This window comes from Athene noctua, chromosome 3 (assembly GCF_965140245.1).
Source record: "Athene noctua chromosome 3, bAthNoc1.hap1.1, whole genome shotgun sequence".
NCBI lineage: Eukaryota > Metazoa > Chordata > Aves > Strigiformes > Strigidae > Athene > Athene noctua.
In genome coordinates this window covers 12,784,649-12,806,428 of record NC_134039.1, presented here as the reverse complement: position 1 = coordinate 12,806,428, position 21,780 = coordinate 12,784,649, and the positions used below count along the sequence as shown (strand labels likewise).

General features: G+C 44.6%; 1 protein-coding gene across 2 annotated transcripts; it reads left to right on the top strand.

Annotated features, from left to right (window-relative positions):
• Positions 1-3,299: 3,299 nt before the first annotated feature.
• LOC141958474 (cystine/glutamate transporter-like) lies at positions 3,300-20,131 on the top strand. 2 transcript variants are annotated; one of them, XM_074901267.1, is made up of 12 exons: positions 3,300-3,900; positions 6,622-6,748; positions 7,485-7,600; positions 8,272-8,397; positions 10,816-10,915; positions 11,003-11,047; positions 11,235-11,358; positions 11,674-11,777; positions 13,581-13,677; positions 14,474-14,623; positions 17,081-17,255; positions 18,145-20,131. In XM_074901267.1, exons 1-12 carry the CDS (start codon positions 3,705-3,707, stop codon positions 18,207-18,209), a joined length of 1,425 nt encoding a protein of 474 aa, XP_074757368.1. In that variant the 5' UTR covers positions 3,300-3,704; the 3' UTR covers positions 18,210-20,131. The 2 variants fall into 2 exon arrangements, with proteins under 2 accessions (XP_074757368.1, XP_074757369.1); XM_074901268.1 differs by lacking the exon at positions 8,272-8,397.
• Positions 20,132-21,780: the final 1,649 nt, after the last annotated feature.

Here is a 21,780-nt window from a genome sequence, read left to right as displayed (position 1 = left end):
CTGTAGAAAGAGGAGCCGATGGAAATTATTCTTATGTTTACACCTCAGGCAGTCACCCTGGATTTATTATTACTTCTTGGGCTGCAAGCCTGAGCCTGATTTATTAACTACTGTCCCTTTCAGTTTCTTTTCCAGGGTGGTAAACCAGCTGTAAAAAGCTGAAAAGTAGTTGAGCTGCAGGTCTTGTCTTTTCAGCCTGTTTCTTGTATTCATTTTGGACTATAAACAAACATCTCTCGGGTCTTCTAAATAGATTTTCTGATCAAGTTCCCAGAACAGACCACCACCAGTCTCATTAAAGCTTATTTATGCTACTTTCATGCATGAATAAAAACGCTCACATTCACCACTGATTTTATTTAGTTAGATCCTGATGGACATTGGAGTGACATTTCTGGCACTAAAAAAAAAAAAAACAAAATAGTGTGAACTGCAGAGAACACTCTTGATGCCTGTATCTTTTGCAGTATGAGCAGGAAGGGGTTAACCTGTTCTTGGCTGTATGGTATTGACTGAGGCCCTCGAAAAGAAAATACAGCTGTAAATAGTTAGGAGTATTCCCTAGTAGCTGACTTTTTTTTTTTTTTTTGGGGGGGGTGGGGGATAGGGGATGTGAGCCATTGAACTGGGACTCTGGAGGTATGATCTGTTTCCCAGGGATGACACCTGCTTCATGTGTGATCAGAGGAGGAAGGTCACTAGTTGCTCTAGGTCTCAGCTCCCCAGCTGAGAATGTTGCTTTCTCCCTCCTCTGCTTTTTCCAACTTGCTTGTTTATATCGCTAGCTTTTCAGCAGAGTAACGTCAACTCTGCCTGTGTGCTGAACACCACGGGTCCTGCTCTCAGCTGGGGCTTCTAGACATCACTACAAATAACAAATATGATTTTCCCTTTACGCTTGTCTCCTTCATCTCCATCCATGCTGCAGTGCCTATGAGGTAAGATTAACAGCTAAAATAGGAAAAAAAAAATCGGTAAAGATTAAGAACAAGGGAATAAAGATCCAGTAGGTATGAAAAGTTGTGAAATGGGTTTGGGTTTTTCTGGTCCTGCTAGCTGATGATCTCATGCAAAGGTACTGCATGTTGGGAGAAAAAGGATTTGAGCCTGTCCTTTAAGTCAAAAGGGTGAACAAAAAGCAGCTCTGTGTGTTTCCTTTGTGCTAAGCACATTGTGAATATTCTTAGGAATTGCCACAAGGATTAACATCTCTGTATTTTAATGTGCCTGGTGCTGGAATGTAGCTGGAAAGCAGAGCAGGCAGGAATGGTCTCTCCAGGCGGTGGGCACTGCTAGGTGACTCTTTGAAGTGCTATTCAATAGCTTTCTGTTACTTCCACCCCCCAAACTTCTTCAACAGCTTCTGGAACAAATCCTGACAGATTTTATGTTTCTGAAATTTACTGGACTGCACTGTTTTATCTCCAAATACTTTTGCATTGCAGTAGTATAAAAAAAAAAAAAAAAAAAGGCATGTGGACAGAAGTATGGAGTTTGGTATTTACTTTGGATCATTAACCTGATCTGTAAATTTGATTTGATCTTTTTTTTTTTTTTTTTGTTCCTCCCCCACTCTTTCTTTAATTTCAGAGCCTGCAAAGAGACGCTATCTTTTGCTGCTTCAGGATCCCAGCAACAAGTGGGAGTCTGATGGATTGTAAACGCACCTGCTTTGTTTAAAATTCAGCCAAACAGATAAGTGTCCTTTTAATTATCTCACAACAGCATTTTAGACATAGCTGTGCACAACTTCTCTGTTCAGTTTGGTTTTAATTCAGTGAGCCCTAATGCTCTGCCGTTCTCCTTTCGGCTGAGAAATAACCAGACGCTATCGGTATTTCAGATGAGCTAATTAATCTGCATCTGAGGGAAGCGCAGCTGAGGGCTCAGGGAGCTCCTGGGGGTCTTTCCCTGCCTCTCCAGAGCCATCGTCTCCAGCAGCCCTGTGAGGTTTTGGGACTCTGAGGAGCAGCTCTGCGGGACCAGACAAGACTGATGTGACCCATTTGAGCCTTAAGGAGTCCTCCGGGACTCATTAGGGGTTTAATAAATAAACTTGGCTGGTTTGATTGAGAAGATGCTTGTGCAGACTTGGCGCAATCTCAGAGAAACCAGCTAAAGCTGCTGGCAGGAGAGAGAGGGCTTTCTGCATATGCTATTCATATGTGTGCTGAGAAAGTGATAACCCCAGCTTCTTCCTGCCGGTTTCCAGGTGGGAAAACAGCTGGGGGTGGGGGAGAAAAGCCCTTAATTATACTGAGTTTATCCAGGGCATACAAAGAGGTACCGTGGGTGAGTGAATTGTCCCCTCAAAGTTATGGGACATTTATATCTATGGATGGAATATACAAACTATCAAGAAAATAATTTCTGGCTGCTTATCCATTTCTATAGGTGACCACTGCCTGCTCTTGAACACACCACTGAAATTATTAAATAATTTAAGAAATCCATAAAATATGATCTCATGTACAATGCTACTTTGCAATAGTATACAGCCATGGGGCTGGGGCAAATGTTCACTATAGCTGCAATTTACTGTACTAGAATAATGAAAAAACCCCACTAAAGCCAAGCATGTGAACGTTGGAGGGGATGTGTGACCAAAGGAGGGGCAGGACCAAGTTATCTACTCCAAACCTGTCATGTCTGCTGTATCGGGGTTAATTAGCAGAGTAAAATGACTACCTTGCTGCTAGGAAAGCTCCAAACAGGTTTGCTACAGCAAGTTAGACTGCAGTAACTGATGTGAATTGGTCTTACTTTCCTAAGCAGAAGGTGAATTTCTCAGTGAAGGTGTCAGCCTAGGACTGAGAGAGAGGCTGGAGAGACAAGACAGTGAAACAGGAGGTTACTGCGGCATGAGAGAACTGGATCGAGACCAACTTGTGTGATCCCTGGAGTGTCTGAAGTTCCCTCTTTTCTAGGAAAAACTTCACTCCTGCTTTAATTACTGAGAAAGTTTTTATATTAATAGAAGGAATTACATGTCTGATACTAATGACTATGCTCTGTCTTAGTTGTAAACAGTACTTATTTCTGACTCCTCGGTACTCTGGTAACGAAAAGGCTTGACAGTATATTAGGAAACAATGATAAAACAAAGCCCCAGTGAGAAAATCAGGGTTTATTCATTCAGCAAGGATAGATAGAAAGTTACAAAGGTTTAAATCATCTGTGTATCCCAACTAAGAGAGCTTTTCGCTCCTCAAAAAAAAAAAAAAGAATAAACTTTTTTTTAACCTCCAAGATCCTTGAGATCTTGACTGCAACTTTCTGCCAGGATACTGATATCAATATTCCCCCAAATTAGGTCCCATTAAATTAACCCTAACCTGGCCAGTTCTAGTCTGGTCATCAAAGTTGAATTTGGAAATCATATCTTGAAGTATGTCATGCAACTTGTAACGCTTTGTGCCCCTTGACAGAAGAGGCAGAAAAAAATGTACAGTCGCTCTCAAGAGCTGCACTGATGAGAGAGATGATACTGAGTGTGTTACATGCACCTGTGGCTTGGTTGGTGCATCCAGCAGCTGAGGAGAACAAATTCAACAGACCTTGACAGCTTTCTGTGAAAAATCTTGCCCAGAAAAGAAGACCCCTGAATCCCTAACTCTTTCCTCATCTTACAGGTGAGCCTTGAGGACCCTTGGGAGACTGTAACTACTAAATGTATGACCTTTCCCTGGCATTAGAAGCAAGCCATGGGAAAAGACAAGAAAGAAGAAGAGGCCGTCTTTCTGAGGAAAAAGATAACTTTGCTGAGGGCTTTCTCACTCCTCATTGGCAGCATGGTTGGCAGTGGCATCTTTATCTCCCCAAAAGGAGTACTGAAAAACTCTGGCAGCGTGGGTTTCTCCCTGGTTGTTTGGTTTGCCTGTGGGCTCCTCTCGATGTTTGGTGAGTGGTGAGCTTTGTCAGCCTTTGTTGAAGCGCCTGGGAGGTGGGGGGAGCCAGCACATTCTTATGTATAAAAAGTTGGGAGAAGAATAAACCAAAAATTCCCTGTGGTGACCCTGAGGGCGTCACCAGCGATCTTTAGTTAAAATTATTCTCCCGGGGTGATTGAGAAAATCCTGGCACTTATGGTCTGTGAATATAAAATCATGTGCAAGTCCAAGGCAGGAGTGACAATGACTGCAGATGGAGACAGCATGGTCTCTGCCAGGAAAGCTGGGAGAAGATGAGGGGACTCATACCGTAGAGTGGAAGGGAGATGTAGGCATCTAAAAGGCACCTGTGAGTCCGAGGGCTGTGCACTGCCTCTCATAGACACTGTGAAAAGGGCAAGAAGTGACAGTCTTAATATGCCATAAGGGATCCCCTTTCTGCTGGTGAGGACAGAGGAGCATTGGAGCAGCTGGGGAGCTGCAGAGTGTCCAGCAGCCAGGGGTTGGTGTCTGTCAGAAATGGTTTGGATATGTCTGATATTGTCTTGGAGCAAGAGATGGAGCAGATCAGTTCAGCCTTGCTTTCTGTGTGCTACCCTTGGCTTCTGACATTTAAACCAGTCTTTTCTCACAAAGGGTTGACTTTTTGATGACAGTTTCTTTCTAGTTCTTCTGAAATAACGTAGGTCTTAAAGTTATGATGGACAAAATGCATGGCTTTTAGTTTCCTTCTTTAACTCTATAAAATCACCATCTCAGAAACGCTCCAAAGGTGCTATTAGGAGAGCTGCATGATCTCTCTGCTCTGAAGAGAAATCTGATGTTTATTTCAGTGGCAAACTTTAAAGTTCTTCTGTCATAACTTAGGGGAAAAAAAAACCAAACAAACAAGCAAGAAAGGAGAAATAATCCATGTAGAAAAAACCACTTTGGCACTGTGACATATAGATGCAAGTTTAGAAATGGATACATTCAATGATAATACAGTAACAAGTATGGTTCTTGCTCTTAGCACAGGTGTACCAATATTTCACATTGCAGCCTATGTGGAGTTTTTGGTGGGTTATATACTTTTGCTTAAAGAAAATTTTAAAATATAATGTGAGCATGGTGTTTCTTTTGACTGAGCAGAGCAATAAATGACAATGTGTGTGCTGATCACATAACCCAAGCTCTGCACTTGGAAAGTTTCTTTCTCTCTTGCATCCTTTGATAGACTCTGCTGGAAGGGCCCTGGGAGCCTCTTTATCAAGTTATTGTATTTTGTAGCCAAATTTGTTAGTTTGTTCTTCCCATCAGCTTGATGACCTCCCCTGATCATTTCTCTGATGCCTTTTTTTCAGTACATTAAAAAGGCCTGCTTTCTTTTCTTCTTTTTTTCTTTCAAGTATGGCATTTATATGAGTCCCATAGCATGCGTTCAGCAAAGCACTTAAACACACACTTGAAGCATGTAAAGAGACCCACTGGAGTAAATGAGATGAGGTGTCTGCCTATATTTTACACTTGGAACAGGGATTCTGCAAAAATTTGCCAAGAGAGGTGGGAAAAATGGAGGTCCTCACCATCAGCATGACTTGAATATGGCATGATCACCAGAGGACTCAGAGGCATGGCCATATCACCACTGGGTTCCTCTGCACTCTCCCTCCACAACCTCCTGAGCTGAGCAAAGCAGTAATAGCACAGCTAGAGATGGTCTCACCCCACAGGGTCACATCCCAGCAGCGCTCAGACCCATTGCAAGGAGAGTTGTGCTCAAAGAAATGAAGTGTTTTATGATTTCCTTTGAAAAAAAGGATGTTTAACCTAGCAAGTGAATCCAGTGTAGGCAGGACTTAAGAGTCATACTTAGACATATTCAAGTGGCACGATGAATTGCTCTATAAAGAAAACACAGATGGGATTTTTCTGGCACAGATAGAGGCATAAAGGTTTCTATCCATTTGCCTGAAAGCTTTAAGCTGTCTTCTCCAGCGTACCTCCCCCAGGGTTTCTCATTGTGCCTCGGCACAGAGTCAGGGGGGTGCAGAGGCGTTCCTCGAGGCCAGAGCAGGCAGTCCCCAGGTCTGCTGGTGCACTCGTACGTGAACATGTGAGAAGAGACCAACTGAGCCTCTCATGTGGACACTTCCCCTTGCTCTGCACCATCGGGGCCATGTTTTCCTCCGGTGGCAGGTCTTCCCTCTCCAAGGTGATGCCCTTCCAGGTCCTCTGTCTAGTGTCTTGGAATGAAGGAAGGGATTTATGTGATGATGCAAGATAAGGACACAGGAACACGGTCTGTGATCAAAAATGTGATTGAAATGACAAGTTCATCCACGGCCTGTTGGCTGAGCTGCTGTAATTGCCTTGTAAGCACCATCTCACCAGTCTAACTGTGAGAAGTGAGAACCCAAACCTCCAGGATGTTTCACAAAGGAAACCTATTGTAGTTTAGTGCAACATTTCTATTGCACACCTTTCCACATAACTTTTGTGGAAAGGTTGCATCATTAACCAGAAGATGGAGACTTTCTTTCCTTCTGACAGAAAAGTCAATTACTTCAAAACATACTTCAAAACACTGTAGCACACAAAAATAAGGAAGAGTGATTCTGCTAAACCCCTCTTTCTTCCTTTAATTCACCACTTATTTTAAACAGATTCATTCAATTCCTGAAAAGGCACACAGAAAAGAGAAAATCCATGAGATGATTTATTCAGTGCATTTCTACCTGAACTTTTCCAGGTGCCTTGTGTTATGCAGAGCTTGGAACAAGAATCACCAAGTCTGGAGGACATTATATCTACATTTTGGAGACACTAGGACCTCTGCCAAGTTTCTTATTCCTGTGGGCAGAGTTTTTTGCTATCAGGTAAGAGAATTTTTGGGTTTGCCTTTTGCTGAATACCGTGATGATTTAAAAAACCAGAAGTTACTCTGCCAGGTAACGGTCTAGGCAGTTTGTAAAAGAAAGAGTAGAAACAATCTGAACAACTTTTAAAGATTTTTCGGTGGTAAAAGGAAGAAGGCATAATGAATAAATAGTTACACATGTTCACTCTGATCTGTACTTGAATATCTCTCTTCTCCCCTGGCAGCTGGTATCCTCCAAGAGCCACAGTATTTTTCAGAGACGGACAATAGAGGCCAGATTTATTTCAGATCTTCTCTTTTCACTTTTTCGGGTTGTCCTGTGGAGACAACTTTCTGGCTTAGCCCCGAGTTAAATAATATTTTAGAAAATTGTAAATGACTTCTTTTTTAACTTTAAAAAGACAGTCCTCACCTCCCAATAACCTGTGTCCTTCATGTAAACTAAGATGGAGCAGGATATATGAACCACATTGCATTGCTCAGTATGATTATTCTCAACTTTTGCTTTCAAGTTGGGAATTAATCTTTTTGCAGCATGCAATTTTTAACCCATTTACTGAGAAAAAACTGTGAAAAAGACTCTACAGGGATTCACCATCTGCATGAGAGAGCAGGATTAAGCTGGGTGGGGAAAACTCACTCCCTCCTGAGTTTTGTGCAGTTTTACATCATGCTATTTTTCTGCTGCCTGCTGACCACAGTTTGTGCTTGCTTCCCCCCTGCCCCCCCCCAAGGCCTGCCAACAGTGCTGTGGTTTCTTTGGCGTTTGGACGCTACATGCTGGAGCCGTTCTTTGCCCCCTGTGCAGCCCCTCTCCCTGCTGTGAAGCTCGTGTCTCTCCTGGGGTATTGTAAGTACTAACTTTTATGGGACTGCTGATCTCAGAGCCTCTCTGTCCCAGACCAGAGACACTTACAGGGTGTTATATTCTGGGATAACTGTGGGATTGGGGCCCCATCTTATGTCTTGGCCACTCAAAACTTTTGCTGATTCGGGGCCACTGTTATTCTCCAAGAAGGGGAATGGGCCTCCCTGTTGACCAGCTGGAACTCTAGGTCAGGAGGATTGTGCCAAGTACAGGAATAGAAACTCTTCATGTATAATTGTGCAAATACCACCTGGGTTGAGGTGTAAGGCTCAAGGTTTTGGACTCCTCGCCTGGTGCACCTAGCCTGTAAAGCTGTCCTGGCCTGCTCCAGGGTGGTGTGTGCTGGCACAGGGACTGCTGTGAAGGGGGCTGCTGAGACATCCCTGCAAACTCACACCTTTCTACCAGGCAGGCGTGGATCACCCAACAGCAACCAGGCTCCTGGTCCCTCTTAGGAGCATAACTCAGCTCCCCCTTCAAACACTGTGTGCTGGACCACACCTGTAATGTTTTCTGACATCTCTCACCCCCAGCATCCTCTCTAAAGATGCAGCCTTCTTCCTGGCATCCCTAGAGCAGGGAGTGCTGCTGTGTTTTTTTCCTGCGTGCATCGCACATGGGCTACAGCTGTAGCAGTGTGGTCTCCTCTGCAGACATGGTCCTCACCCTCAATTCCTGGAGTGTCACCTGGAGTGCCCGCCTGCAGACGGCTCTCTCCATCGTCAAACTCCTGGCTCTTGCACTCATCATCGTGCCAGGGATGATGCTGCTGGCGCAGGGTAGGTGTGCTGCTGTGTGGCTGAGGAATGGTGCTCGACGTACCCGTCTGTCACAGCTTTTATTGGTGTGGCACTCCTTTAGCTGGCAGGAGCTTTCCCTGCCTGTGTGCTGGGTGTGAATTAGCTGGGAGCCGAGACCAGGGTAGTGGCATTAAGCTGAATCATTGCACTGGGCTGATGCACATGGCTCAGTTGTGCTTTCTCCAAAGCTGAGTGAGTCTCAGTGCCTGAGGCTGTCTGAGCCTACCCAGAGTCATACAGGCACCTTCCTCCACAGCCAGTCTTTCCTTGGTGCCAGGCTTGCCTGTTTTCAGAGTGACTCAAAATCCTGCCAAAGCAACATAAATTTGATGGATCAGGGATGTGTGACAGCATCCTGTGGTGATGTGAGCCAGTCACAGCTGTATAATGAGTTACCAGCCCTGGCAACTGCACCTCTAACCTTTCTGTGGCTTAAACTAATGCTTTTTTACCTCCTAATTGAGACAGGCAGTAACTTACTAATTTCACAATGGACTCACTCAGGATTGCACATACACATATTCATCCAGAGTGGGGAAAAAAAACCCCACCAGTAGTACCTTCTGGCAATGATGCTAGAGTATTGGCTTTAATCCAAGCCTCAGTTTATAGAAAAGCCCACAGCATTCCCACTCAGGGGACGAAGCCTGCTTCCTCTTCACACTATTACCTTCCTCTGCAGAGAAAACAACACAGGCAGTAGGTCCAGGTTCATGTTTCTTTCTGGTGCCTGGAGCTGGCTCCTTTGAACATACAAAGATCCGCATGGGCTGGCAGCACTTCTGAACAGAAGAACTGCCCTGCAGCAAGAAATCCTCAACCATTATTGTCAGGAATGCCTTCAAATGACAATCTGGAGCCCTGGCACCCATCCTCCAGCGAGGATAAGTGTCAGTGACATCTGGAGGGAGAATTCACCAAGAGACCCCAAGATGACAGGTTGTATTTAACGTTACTCATGGGGGATTGTAATCACTCATTAACGTATTGCAGACAATAAATCCTTTTTATTTGCCATCACTTGTCTGCAATCATTTTAGAATATAAAAAGACTACCCCCATAGGCCCACTCCCATATTTTGGTTTAGTTTTCTTCAAATCTATTATCTTTTTGACTAGATTCCTTGTGCTTAAATTCAGTTTTGTGCTTTAAAATCAGTATACCTGATGCCCCTGCCTTGTTCTACTTCTTTTTTTTTTTGTTTTTGGTTACACTCTTGTCCTTTCCTCTGCCATTATGTTCCCTTTGGCTCAGGTTTGTTTTAGAGACTTGCTGGGCCAGTGTTTTAAACCCAAATGCCCAAATTTCATCACAAATCTCCTTGCAGAGGCACCTCCATGGAAGTGGCATGACTTTTTCCATGTGCCTCATGCCATTTCATCCCTTTCCTGGTGAAGCCCAACTAGGTGAGCTCTGCACCTTTTACTTTTAAAGAGACTTTGATATGGAGAACTGAATATAGATGTGGAACCAAGCCTTGGGCACCTGGTTTTGAAAGTGTTGGAAATACAACTCCTTTTGACTGCATTTTTTATTGGTCTTCCTTTGAATGGGAGGCCATTAAGTGTTGCTCCCTTCCCTAGGTTTTTTTTGGAGTTTGATAAAATATGGCTTGTATCCAAAATCCTGACTTTGATTTTGTTGTTATTTCAAGCAGAGAACTTTTAAGAACATTGTGGGAGTTGGTAAAATGGGATCTCTATCTGAGCCACCTCTACTTTTTAGATTTTATTTACTTTGCCCTCTGTGTCCTCAGTTCCTCCTTGTGAGGGCAAGTCGCAGTGGCTGTCCAGGGCAGTGGGCAAGGAGTGTGCCCAGAGTGGAGGCCAGGCTGGCGGTCACTGCTCCCTGTTCCTGCTCCCTCCTCCACCCTGGTTCCCATGATCTGGCCGCATGGGGCTGGGGTCAGCGCTCTAGCATAGGGATCAGGAGGGAGCACAGTGAGAGGCAAATTAGCTGCCTCACTGGCTGCACCACATCAGAGAGAACTGTGCATCCAGCTGTTTAGGGGGCTGGAGGGGGGAAGAGGGGGGTCAACCCAGTGGATTAATTTTGGGCCTAAAGAAAGAGCAGGAAAACTTGGGTCCTCTTGTCTCCACGATCTCTCGTTCCCACAGCAGGCTCTGAAACAGAACCAGCTGCTGCTGTTGCCCTTCCTGAAATGTATCCCGTAGCTGGACAGGGAAAGGATTTGTTCTGTCACTGTTTGCAAAATAAACGTGTTAGCACAGCACTGCAAATTAAAGCAATGAAACAAATCTGAATATCTGTCTCCAAGGAAGTCACAAATGCTCTCCCCAGGTCTGGGCAAGAGGTACAAGGGACATTATCCCACGGGAAGGAAGCTCATCTCTGATGTTTCCCTGCTCCATGTCCATTGTTTATCTCTTCTGCAGGCCACACCAAAAACTTCCAGGATGCTTTTGACAGACAGTCACTGGTTTTGGATAAGCTGCCCCTGGCATTTTATGCAGGCATGTTTGCATATTCAGGCTGGTAGGTGTGATGGAAGGGTGCTTCATGGGCAGCAGACTGGTGTTTGAGACATGGCTCAAACTCTCCCTGTCTCTTTCCACCATGCAGGTTTCAGACCAGTTTTGTGCGTGAAGAGTTAGTCAGACCTGAACGGTAAGGCTGGGAAGAAATCATCTTGGGTTACCGGCTTCTGGTTTACCATTGCTTTCCCAAATGCAGTATGGGAGGAAATAAGTTTGTGGGTTCACGTAACCAATGCCAGTTGCAATCTGCAGCAATACCGTGCATAACAAGGGATAACATCTTGTTCTTTGTCTGTGTCTCTTCCCCTTTCTTGCAGAAATATCCCCCTGGCTGTCATCGTGTCTGTGATCACAGTAATTGTGGGGTACATGCTCACCAACATCTCCTATTACACAGTCCTGGGAATGCAAGATGTTCTGGCTTCTCCTGCTGTGGCTGTGGTGAGTTGTCACCCCTACTGTTATCTTTATTCAGTGTGGTCAGCTTATGCTCAAGGGGTAGTCATGGCAGGTGTTTTGGAGATGGTTTTCCTATAAAATGCTTTATTGCTTTGTAATTTCTCTGGATTATTAGGCAACAGTAACTTCTTCTAGTCTTGCCTACATGATAATTAAAAATAACCCACTGATGACAGTAGAAAAGGCAAGATTTATGAGTTATATTCTGTTCCTTCGATGGAAGTTTTCTTTCTTTTGAATCTGATGTTGTCTAGAGATGACCACATGTTCCTAAAGACACACTCGCTCTTCCTCCAGAGCTTTGTGCAGCGAGCCTTCAAAAGCCTGATCTCTGTGGTCCCTGTCCTTGTCGCACTGTCCTGCTTTGGAACCATGAATGGAGGAATCTTCACGTTTTCAAGGTCACATCCCTAAGAATTTATTACTCTTTTGGCTTACTGAATTGGAGGGAAGCACCAGTGATCTGTGCAACTGCCCACTCACACAATGGCATCTGAGCCACTCTTGTGGGAAAAATACAGGCTTTGACTTCCAGGATGCCAACTACGGGATGATCTCCGTTGGCTAAGAGTTTACCCTTTCTATTTCTGGCCAGGTCCAGGCTTTGGTATCTTGGGCTGGTCACAAACAAGGATTTTCATCTTCTGCCCCCACCCTTCAGTTTAAATCCCCAGTTTAAAGTGAAATGTCAATGTTTCTGGTGAGCTAGAGGCTTTGTTGATGTTGGCAGCTGCTCATTGAGACCAAGTCTTCTTTCACTGGGTTCACCCAGCTGCTCTGCTGCAAGGCCACAGGGTCCCTCTGTTGAGCAGATCTCTGGCCAAAGGCAGACTCACCCTGGAGGACTTTGCTTTGAGGTCAGTGAAATGTTATTGGGGATGGGCTATTCCTAAAGCAAAAGTCAAGGCTCAACAAATCTTCTTGTACCAATAAGAAAAGCTTTGTTCCATGGAAAAATTATTCCAGTGTTATAACCATCTTCACTGGCTACTGTACTGCATGTCTTCATGGGAGTCTTGAAACTGGAGAAGAGGGCAGAGCTCATGGAGAAGCATTTCATGATGGTCCTGAGGAGCTGACTGAACTCTCCGGAGCCAATTCTGTTTCACAACTTTGATTGCAAAAGGGAAAATCAGTTGATATGACAGGGAAGTTTCGCAGTGTGAAATCTGAGTTATTTGATCTACTACTCCAAAGTCCTGTACTAAATACAGTGTGGAGAATCCTTCCTGTTATCTCCTTTAGATAGTGGTTTTCTTTGAGGATGAGGAGTCCCCAGACAGCATCGAGGTTGTGTGTGTCCCCATTGCCTTTCTCTCCCCCATCCTGGCACCATTAATATAATCACGGCAGAAAGGCCATATAAACAGTGATGGGGCCTCCCTGGCTGCTGGCCAGCCACACCCCTGCAAAACCACAGGGACAGCAATAAACTCAGTTTTACACTCATGCCTCAGCTGCTTTGGGCCCTGCTCCAGCCCAGCTGATGCTCTGGCATGATTTGTTTGTGAATATTAAATTTACAAAATTGGATTCAATGTCTTCTCCCTAATTGCCCTTTCATGAGTCAAAGGAAGGATGGAGGGAAGGAGTTCTCGGCTGTCATTTTGTAGCTGGGCTTGTGTGTAGCTGACTTCTTGGCAGTATGCCAAACTATATTTTCCAATAACTGGTCAAAGAACTCAAATCCTCTATTATTTGAGGAAACTGCACTTTATTTTTTTTATATATATATATATATATATATATAAGCATTGAAACGAACAATTACCTTTCATAAACTCACCAGCCTCTCTTATAAAGAATTGAAGCTTGTGAACCCTCTGCTTCCTACTGGAAAGATGAACCCCTTCTCTGATGGCAAGAAACTTTCTTGCTTCTGTTTCCAACCTGAACTCATTCATGGTCACTTGGGACTTGCCCAAAGGTCTCTGATAATGGGCCACCCAAGGGGATGCTGCCAGTGGTCCTGCTAGTGTGTTCTGCACTGCATTGAACTAACTGGTCCTGGGAGAGTTGTGGGAATTCAACACTGGGTTATTCTCCCAAATGCCCCAAAAATGTGGCTACAGGCAGAACTGTGGCCTTGCATAGCAGACCTTGCTGGGGTGGGGGGCTGGCCTCAGGTCAGTCCAGTGACTGATACTCTCACTTCTAGTCTGGATGTGGGATGCTAACGCATAGGGCTCCCTGTCTTTTCCTAGGACTCTGTTTGTGGCTTCCAGGGAAGGACAGTGGCCTCCTCTCTTCTCCATGATCCACATTCGAAGGCATACACCCCTTCCTGCTGTCATGTTAATGGTAAGGAGATCTGGCTGTGTGACATGCCCCATTCTTGCAGCCTTAGCTTTCTTGCAAAGCCTGGAGAAGCTGAAGAGTTTTAAAGGGTATGGAGACAGCCTCCAAAAAATAGAGAAGGTGGAATACTGGAAATGACTGCAAAGTATTAAGTCCTCTTGTGCCCGAAGTGTTATCCCAACCCACTCCCTTGAAGTCCCTGCCTTATAGCCTTGGACACCTTTTAAAAAAGTACTGTCCTTACCATCTCCCACAGTTGCTGCTTGGTCTTGTCCTGTGAAAATACCTCTGCTGGGCTTTGGCTTCTTGGAAAATTGAAATTCCCATGTGTGCTGGAAATGCAGGGAATGAGCATTTGCAAAGGTGCTCTCAGTTTTGGTTTGGTTTTTTTTTTCCAAAATGGTCCAGCTCCATCCCAACTGTTCTGAGGTGCCTCTTGCAGCTTGGCTGACCTGCTAAAAACTTAGCAGGTATCTTTGTAGGTAGCCTTTGTACCAGCAGCACAGGCTTTTGTATCATGCATGTTTTAATTCCCCTGCCTAGGACATAAAGCATCAAAGGTGCTGTTGATCTTGAAAGGATTGCTCCTTTCTATAGCACAGCATAATAGCACATTTAGGCTTTTTGCCTTCAGTCTGTGACACTGTTTTACAAAGCTCTCTGACCTCTGAAATGTTGGGGCTGTGAAGTAGCTGTCAGTGATTGCAGGGGGGCTGGAGGAGGTGATCCATATTACCCTTTCTAGTTTGAGGATGGTAGTAAGGCTTTAATGACTGTATTTCATCTTCACAATGCTCAGTTCCCTTTGGTTACTGCCATGGTGTGTATCGGAGATATCTACCATCTAATGAACTTCTTCAGCTTTTCCCGATGGCTCTTCATAGGATTAGCCACCCTTGGGCTCATTGTCCATCGCCACCGTCACCCGGAGCTGCACAGCCCCTTCAAGGTAATGCATGGCATGTATCTAGCATCCAGGAATGTGCAGGCTTGTAATTTCTCTCTCTTATTCGGTAAAAATCAGAGCATTACAAGACCATGGTTGCCTTTAGGGTCTAAGGAGTCTCAATTACTATTGCTCAGTAAGACATGTGGGGAGCTCATGAAATTGGTTGATGTACCCAAACAGCCAGATGTGGTAGAACTCATAAAGCCGGTTCTACATGGCGTCACCAGCTGCATCGATGAGATGGCATCCTACTCCAGGGGACTCCCAGTTTCAGGCTGGGAACAAGGAGATGTGCAAAAGGCAATTCCCACACTCATCTCTTGTGGGCTGCAAGGAGGGACCCTTGCCTGGATGTAGGTAAGTGGTAGCTAAGTCTCAGCTCTCAAGAAGCAGGAGGATGTTGGGCTTGGGGGAAAAGCGCATGGCTGGAGGGACCCTGGGAACAGACCTGACTTAGGGGGAATCATCTGCTGGCACAAAAACACTGTATAGTGTAAGTCAGCTTGTGTGCAACTGTTGCTGCTACAGGCCCTGAGGACGTGGAGAGCACGCACATGCATACCACAAAGCGTAGGACGCCTTGGCCTCTCGTGCCTTTCCCTAGGCTCTGGCTGGGCCCCTCTGGTGGCCCTTCTCACGCTGCTGGTGATGGGATACTCCTCGTGTTGGCCGGAGAAGTTGGAGTCAGTGCTGGAGCAGCTTCCTTGCGCTCCAGGCACCTTTCCCACTGCCAGATATTGTGCCGAAGGCGTTGGGGGGGGGGGTGTGCTTGAGGCATGCACAATTTTTTCCTGTCCCTGGTCGTGCCTCCAGCCAGTTCCTGGGGAGGAGAGGAGAGCTCCGAGGCCACAGGCACCGGGCAGCCCATCAGTGAGAAGCTCAGGGGACAGAAACGCTTCTTGTGGCTCCCAGGGCTCCTCCCTGAGCTGCATGAGGCCTGATGCAAAGTTTGGGGTAATATTTCTTGCTGTTTGCTGGAGACAGTGTGTTTAGCAGAGACCTTGAAAGCTTCCCAGTTGGTTTGTTGGCTGCACTCGTGTACTCATGCAGAACCAGAGTTTAAATAAGTTTTCTCTTTTTCTTTTTAAAACTTCTCAGGGGAAGTTTGTTAGTGGATAGAACTGGTGATGTTTTCAGTTGCTGAGATTTTGCCCCATTTTGTTTTAGACGGAGATTTAAGCCTTTAACGCTTCCTAAAAGCAGCTTAAGTGAGGGGGGGAAATTCTGGGCTTTTGGCCAGTTTGGCTGACTTTTTTCTCCCCCTTCTTCCCCTAGTTTTTATACCCACTTGAAACCCGAAGCTCAGTTATCTGCAAGCGGGGAGGGCTCCGTGCAGGTGCCGCGGGCATGTGCTGCACTCTAGTGGCCACAGACAGGTCGTCTGCAGCCACCAGCTACGGAGAAAAGTCATAAAAACCACATGATTGTGCTGGTGGTACTTCTCCCCTATAGCATTTTGGGTTAAGAATGGTGTGAAAACACCGGTAAGAGGAGAAAGCAGTCCTCGCACACACACCTCTCAAGCAGATGTGCAGCGTGAGTGCGTGCACGTAGGAGAGGCTGGCAGGGGTTACTCTGGCTGGAGAGACAGCAAGAGCATGTAAGTTTGGTGGTTGGATGGCTGCCATCACTAGAGCAACTAATCTCTTCCAGCTCGGCATGGTCAGCATCCAAAATAGGATCTCTGTTACCGGAAAATAGATTGTCACCCTAGATGAGACCATCCCAGCAGCTTCTTCATTCTGTCAGCCATGGTGAGGAGTAACTTGGCTGAGGTTGGATCCAAACCCTGAGTTTTATTATTTACTGCAGTCTTCCGATTTACTCTCCAAATAACCCAGATGAATTGGCTTATCCAACAGGATAAGGCTGAAGTGCTGAGTGCTTCTTTGGTCTTTCATCAGTGTGTTGTTGAAGCTCATGTTCTTGATGCAGGTGCTATGGTGAGAGGGAGTCTGGTTTATCCTGTTTTGGCCACTATAAGTCTCAGGGATCTGGAGGCATGTCAAAATGAGTCACAAGTGTTATAACCAAAGAACGGTTTTATTCAAAGTGCTGCTTCTACTCTTGGCTTCAGAGTTTCCACCAGCAGTTGCCACAGGTGACAAGTAGATGGGTGTGCGTGTGCAGGCACAGGAGAAGGACATCCAGAGAGCAGTGGGGTACAGGTGGCTTATCCCCCTGCTTGGCTTCCAGTTGTAAGTGAGGTTTATATTTTGATGCACATGAATATGAAGCATGCACCTCATAGGGTACACTAGGCTCTGAAGATGGTATGAGTCAAATTTTGTACTTGTTCACATCTGATTGTACAGAAACAGTGTGGAGAAAAACTATATGATTTTTCTCATCTTCTTTAAGATGGAGAAGTGAACACAGCATGTGCTGGCATGTACGGAGGCCAGTTTGCTATAGCCATCAGTTTTGCCTGAGAGTCTTCTGTGCTCTTTTTCCCAGGTTCCCCTGTTCATTCCTGTCTCTTTTACCGTCATCTGCCTCTTCACAGTGGCAATGTCTTTCTACTCAGACCCTGTGAACATTAGCATCGGATGCACCATGGTTTTAAGTGGTTTTCCAGTCTACTACCTCATAATCCATAGGCAAATGTCAAAACGTTGCCGTAGCCCATTTTGTAAGTATGTGTTTGAATGTCAGTATTGTGGACCTAAACACGCTCAGGGTGGGGATGTTGGCTTGTTCCCAGGGCTTGCCTCTAATGCAAATTACTCCATGACCAACAGACCTCATGAAACCTAAATTCTAAAACCTGCCACCTCTTCAATGGCTTTCCTAAGACACAGCCTCTGCAGCCAAAGAGACGAGGGGTAGGCTGTGCTGCAGGGGGTTGGCAGCCAGGCACGGACTGGCCAACTTGTGAATTATACGGATAAGACAGCTTCATGCTCTGTTTTTAAAAAGACAGGGCTGAGGTCTACCAACAGGGGGAACAGGGTCACTTTTGCACCGCAGTGTGGTTTCTACTAAACTTTGGCATATCTTCAGGATCACCACCTCTTGTCAAATTTGTCTGACACTGAGCAACAAGATAAAAAGTTAGGATGGAGAGACTGACAGGCAGACACTGTAACCCCGTGCCCAAACATACTTGCTGAAAGGCTGGGGAGAGGACTGGTGGGAGAAGACGGTGCTGCCTGAGGGCTGTTTGATGAAGAGGCACAGATGTGGGGTGTAAATGGAATACATCTCCACTCCATGCAACGTCCAGCATAGATTTCCTTTGGGTGTAGCCCTGGTGGCATAATGATTTACTCAGAAACCAGAGCCCCATTTTGAATTTAATTTATAATTACAATTATCAATCTCGGTTTCTTTTGATTTGATGTTGGGCTGAGGTCTATCAGTAACCACTGAATAGAAAAAACACACAGCAAGTAAGAAGATGGATTCAGTGATCTGCTAACATAAAGTGCCCCAGCCATCAGTGCTGATGCTCTGATTTTCAGCTATATCTGAAGATTTCCTCTGAACTAAACTTTCTGCCTTCTTTTCTCCCCTTTCAGATTCTCTTACCCGCAAACTACAGGTACTGCTGGAAGTAGTCCAACAAGAAATCAAGACTTACTGAGAAATCATCAGAACTCACGGGAGAAGATAAGATTTACTTACTCAGTTTCTGATACCTTTGATCCTACCAAAGGCCATACTCTCATTCTTTTAATCACTGCAAATGAGGATAAGCCTGAGCCAAGACTTTGCTGCAAGTCTTCCTAAGCTTGCCAGTCAGGATAAGTGGTTGCATCTGCTTCTGCCTTTTTCTTTTTTAGCAGAACAATCTATTTCTCTGAAATGAACTTGCTTTGCTTGTAGAGTGTCTTTGAAACCAAGATTCTAATTTTGCAGCCTAGCCCAGTTCTCAGTAAAATAGTGCGTGTGTGTATATATATACACACACACACACACTCTACTTTTAATTTCCTAACTTGGCAAATAGAGGAAGGGAGCATGTTGCAGAACTTAAGAGTCCAGTTCACAGAAACCAAATGCAGGTTTCAGACTGAAGTGTTGTAGTAGCCATGCTGTGGACAAGCAATACTGAAGGGAAATGGGTGGGGAAAGCAAATTAGAAATAAGGAAAGGAGGAGGCAGGGGAATAAAACTTCATTTATCAGAAAGTGCCAATTCAGACTAATGAGAAGATGTTTGAAAACCCTTGGAAATTCAAATATTAACAAAGTAAGGTCAGAATGTTCTGCTTTGATGGTTGTATTAGGAGAATAAGTTTATTTTGATTTTAAATATTTAAATTTTGAATTTTATTTTCTGAAATTACATTTCAAAATGTACAAACACAGTAAAAAAACCCAGCTAAATATCAACAAGAGTATGACAAAGTAGATTCTGATCCCTCTCCCAGCCTTCCTGTCCCGCTCCTCACCTGGCACCACCAGTGAAGTTGAAAATTCAGGTTTTGGCTCAACTCCAGTGAAAAACAATTTCTCCTTTAGTTAGACAAGGCCACTGATGAGACTTGGGCAGATTCCCAAATAAGTGCATTTTCTGGTGCTGTAGGAAGACATGAAACACTTCATGTCAAAGCTTTAACTTTAAATCTGCAGGCAAATGACTTGCTGATTTGATACGTAACTGCTCATCTGAACTACTGAAATGAAGAAGGTTTCTGTTATTAAATTGGTTAACATTATTAATGTGGCAAGGTTATGTCCAGATAAAACAGCAATTAGCTATTTCAAATCGCTTAATTCTTATTTTTTTCCTAAAAGATGGGAAATAGCATGCTGAGATTCCTCTAATGGCCACTGAAGTGAGGAATAGCAGAATGTGGAGCATTTTTAATCTTTTGTATCAAGCATTTATGTACTTAGACTAAAAGCAAAGTATCATTTACAATCCCAATGTAATCTACCAAAACTTGTAAAATTCACCATCAAGATTTGGAAATAAATAAGTTGGGGTTTTTTTTCCAGGGCAATTGAGAATTATTATTCTTGTTATGACTGTTTCCTGTCCCTGTGCCAAATTAAACTGGGATAGCAGCAGCATGGTTGCAGGTCTCATTTCTCCCCTCCCACAGTTTAATTTACAAGCTGCTAAACATAGTCCAACAGAAAATCCAGTCTTACTGGGAAAACCATCACAACCTGTAGGAGAAGGTACCGGCTTTAAATGGGAGCGTGGTTTCAAGTGAGATCTGGAAATGTTTCCAGGCTCCCAGACACGGGTCGGTCCCCACCCTTGCAGCTTTGCTGAACTCCCTGGTGCACCTTTCCACAGCGCCCTGCAGCCAGGCCCCAGTGTGGGTGACTGGAGAACCAACCTGCAGAAGACCTTGCAGAACAAGGTGAGCCCCATCACCCCATCACAGCCTGGATCCACCCCGTTAGGTACTGGTTTTGGGGATTTTACACGTCTTGAGGTAGAAGCATGAGACACTGCCAGCCTGGTCCTGTGATGCAGGACTCCTGTGAGTGCAGTGTGCCCATGCTGCACCATCAGTACTCATCCATCAAATCTTGGGGTGGTCTGAAATTGCAACAGAGCTGCTGTGTCTGCAGATAGACACACAGAAAGGGTGAAACATCACTTTTTTTTTTTTGTCCATTTCCTCTGAAGAGAAAAAGGGAACAAGAATTGAAATTCCTGGGGGGAAAATAAATAGTCCTACCTGCTGGACCAAGGTTTCTTTATACATGATAAATCATTTGACAAGTGCAGGGAAACCATACTTGGGCGCCTCTGCTGACTGTGTAGGAATATGATCTTGCAGGGCTATATATAGGATGTCCGCTTCGAGACCTGTCAGATACTGGAAATGCAGACAGATATAGTACCACTGTTACACTGACAGTTAGAAATCAGAGGTTCAACAGGTCTACGGATGACATTGCAATTAAAAGTGATAAAAATAAAATGTATGATGTTCAGAAGATAGCAGTTTACAGTGAGCTCAAGTTTCCAGTTTGTGGTGAGTTGTTTGTTTTTAGAGAGGATGGTATGCTGCTCCCAGCAAAGCTATATAAACATTTTCTACCAAGCCAGAATGTTTTTCCTAGAGCTGATATCTCATGCCTGCTGAAGCTCTTGGCTTCAGTTCAGAAGAGTATTTTACTAGAGGATTCACATATGCAAAAATGAACCTGTGGGATCTCATCAGTCAAAGGGAAGCACAGAAGTTGTGCAATTGTGGAGGTGAAAGCCAGATTGTTATAAATTGACTTCACACAATTTATTGAAGTAGTATCCAATTAAAATTTATTAATTACAGCAAGCAAGGCATAAGCAAATTGCAGCGCTGGGTGGCCGGGGAGTGCAACTCCACCAACGGTGCGCCCTTTCGCAGCTTCTCGCCTTCCTTATATGCTACAAAGTGTTATATATTAATGAGACCCCTATACATATTCATTATCTATCCCCGCCTACTCCCGCTTTGTATTATAATGAGGTTTCTTCCCACTTGTGCCTGCGTAGTAAACTTCAATAGTTCTGGGCAGTGGTCGCAGAGCCCTGGGCGGTGGGCGCAGGGATGAAGTATCTCCTCTTCCTCGTTGTTGAAATTTTCACCCCGAAGCTTTGCGCAGCCTCCGTAGTTCTCTGTCGTGTCTCTACAGGCCTCTTCAACTGATAGGGTATTTCTCTGGCATGTCTCTACAGGCTTCTTCAGCTGTTAAAGTTCTGATAAGGGAGTGCCCTCATGTCTCCTATACAATCTTGCTTTATCATGTTTTCTCAGCTAAGCGCTTGCGGTTAGTCTTACACACTGTAGCAATATTAGCCTTATATAGCTCATGTGGCAACACGTTTCCATTATTTTAAACAAAATTTGGTGAATCAATCACAACTATATGGGAGGTCAAAAGCCAGTGAAGAATGGCCAGATGGGGAATAAACAAAGTTCAACTTCATAATCACATTTGTGGTGGTTTTGTGTTTGTAGGTTTGGCGTTTTTTTTTTAATACTATGTCTATAAAATGCCCCGAGAGTGCAGCCTTTCCAGAGACTAAAACAGAGGTTTATGTGTTTCAGCTGCTACTGATCTGGTCTGACTGGATCATCAGGAAATAAAAATGTTCAGGGCAATTCAACTGAACATAATTTGTGCAACAAAACAAAAGTTTGCATCTGAATAAGTTTATGTAGTTAGTACTACTTGACCTGTTGTTATGCTTTATGCTTCAGA

Excerpts from the sequence above, each read along its gene's own strand:
- LOC141958474 (XM_074901267.1), top strand. The coding sequence starts at position 3,705 with ATGGGAAAAGACAAGAAAGAAGAAGAGGCCGTCTTTCTGAGGAAAAAG. Across the intron at positions 10,916-11,002 it reads ATGTTTGCATATTCAGGCTG|GTTTCAGACCAGTTTTGTGC; the intron begins GTAGGTGTGATG and ends TCCACCATGCAG. Across the intron at positions 17,256-18,144 it reads ACGTTGCCGTAGCCCATTTT|ATTCTCTTACCCGCAAACTA; the intron begins GTAAGTATGTGT and ends CTCCCCTTTCAG.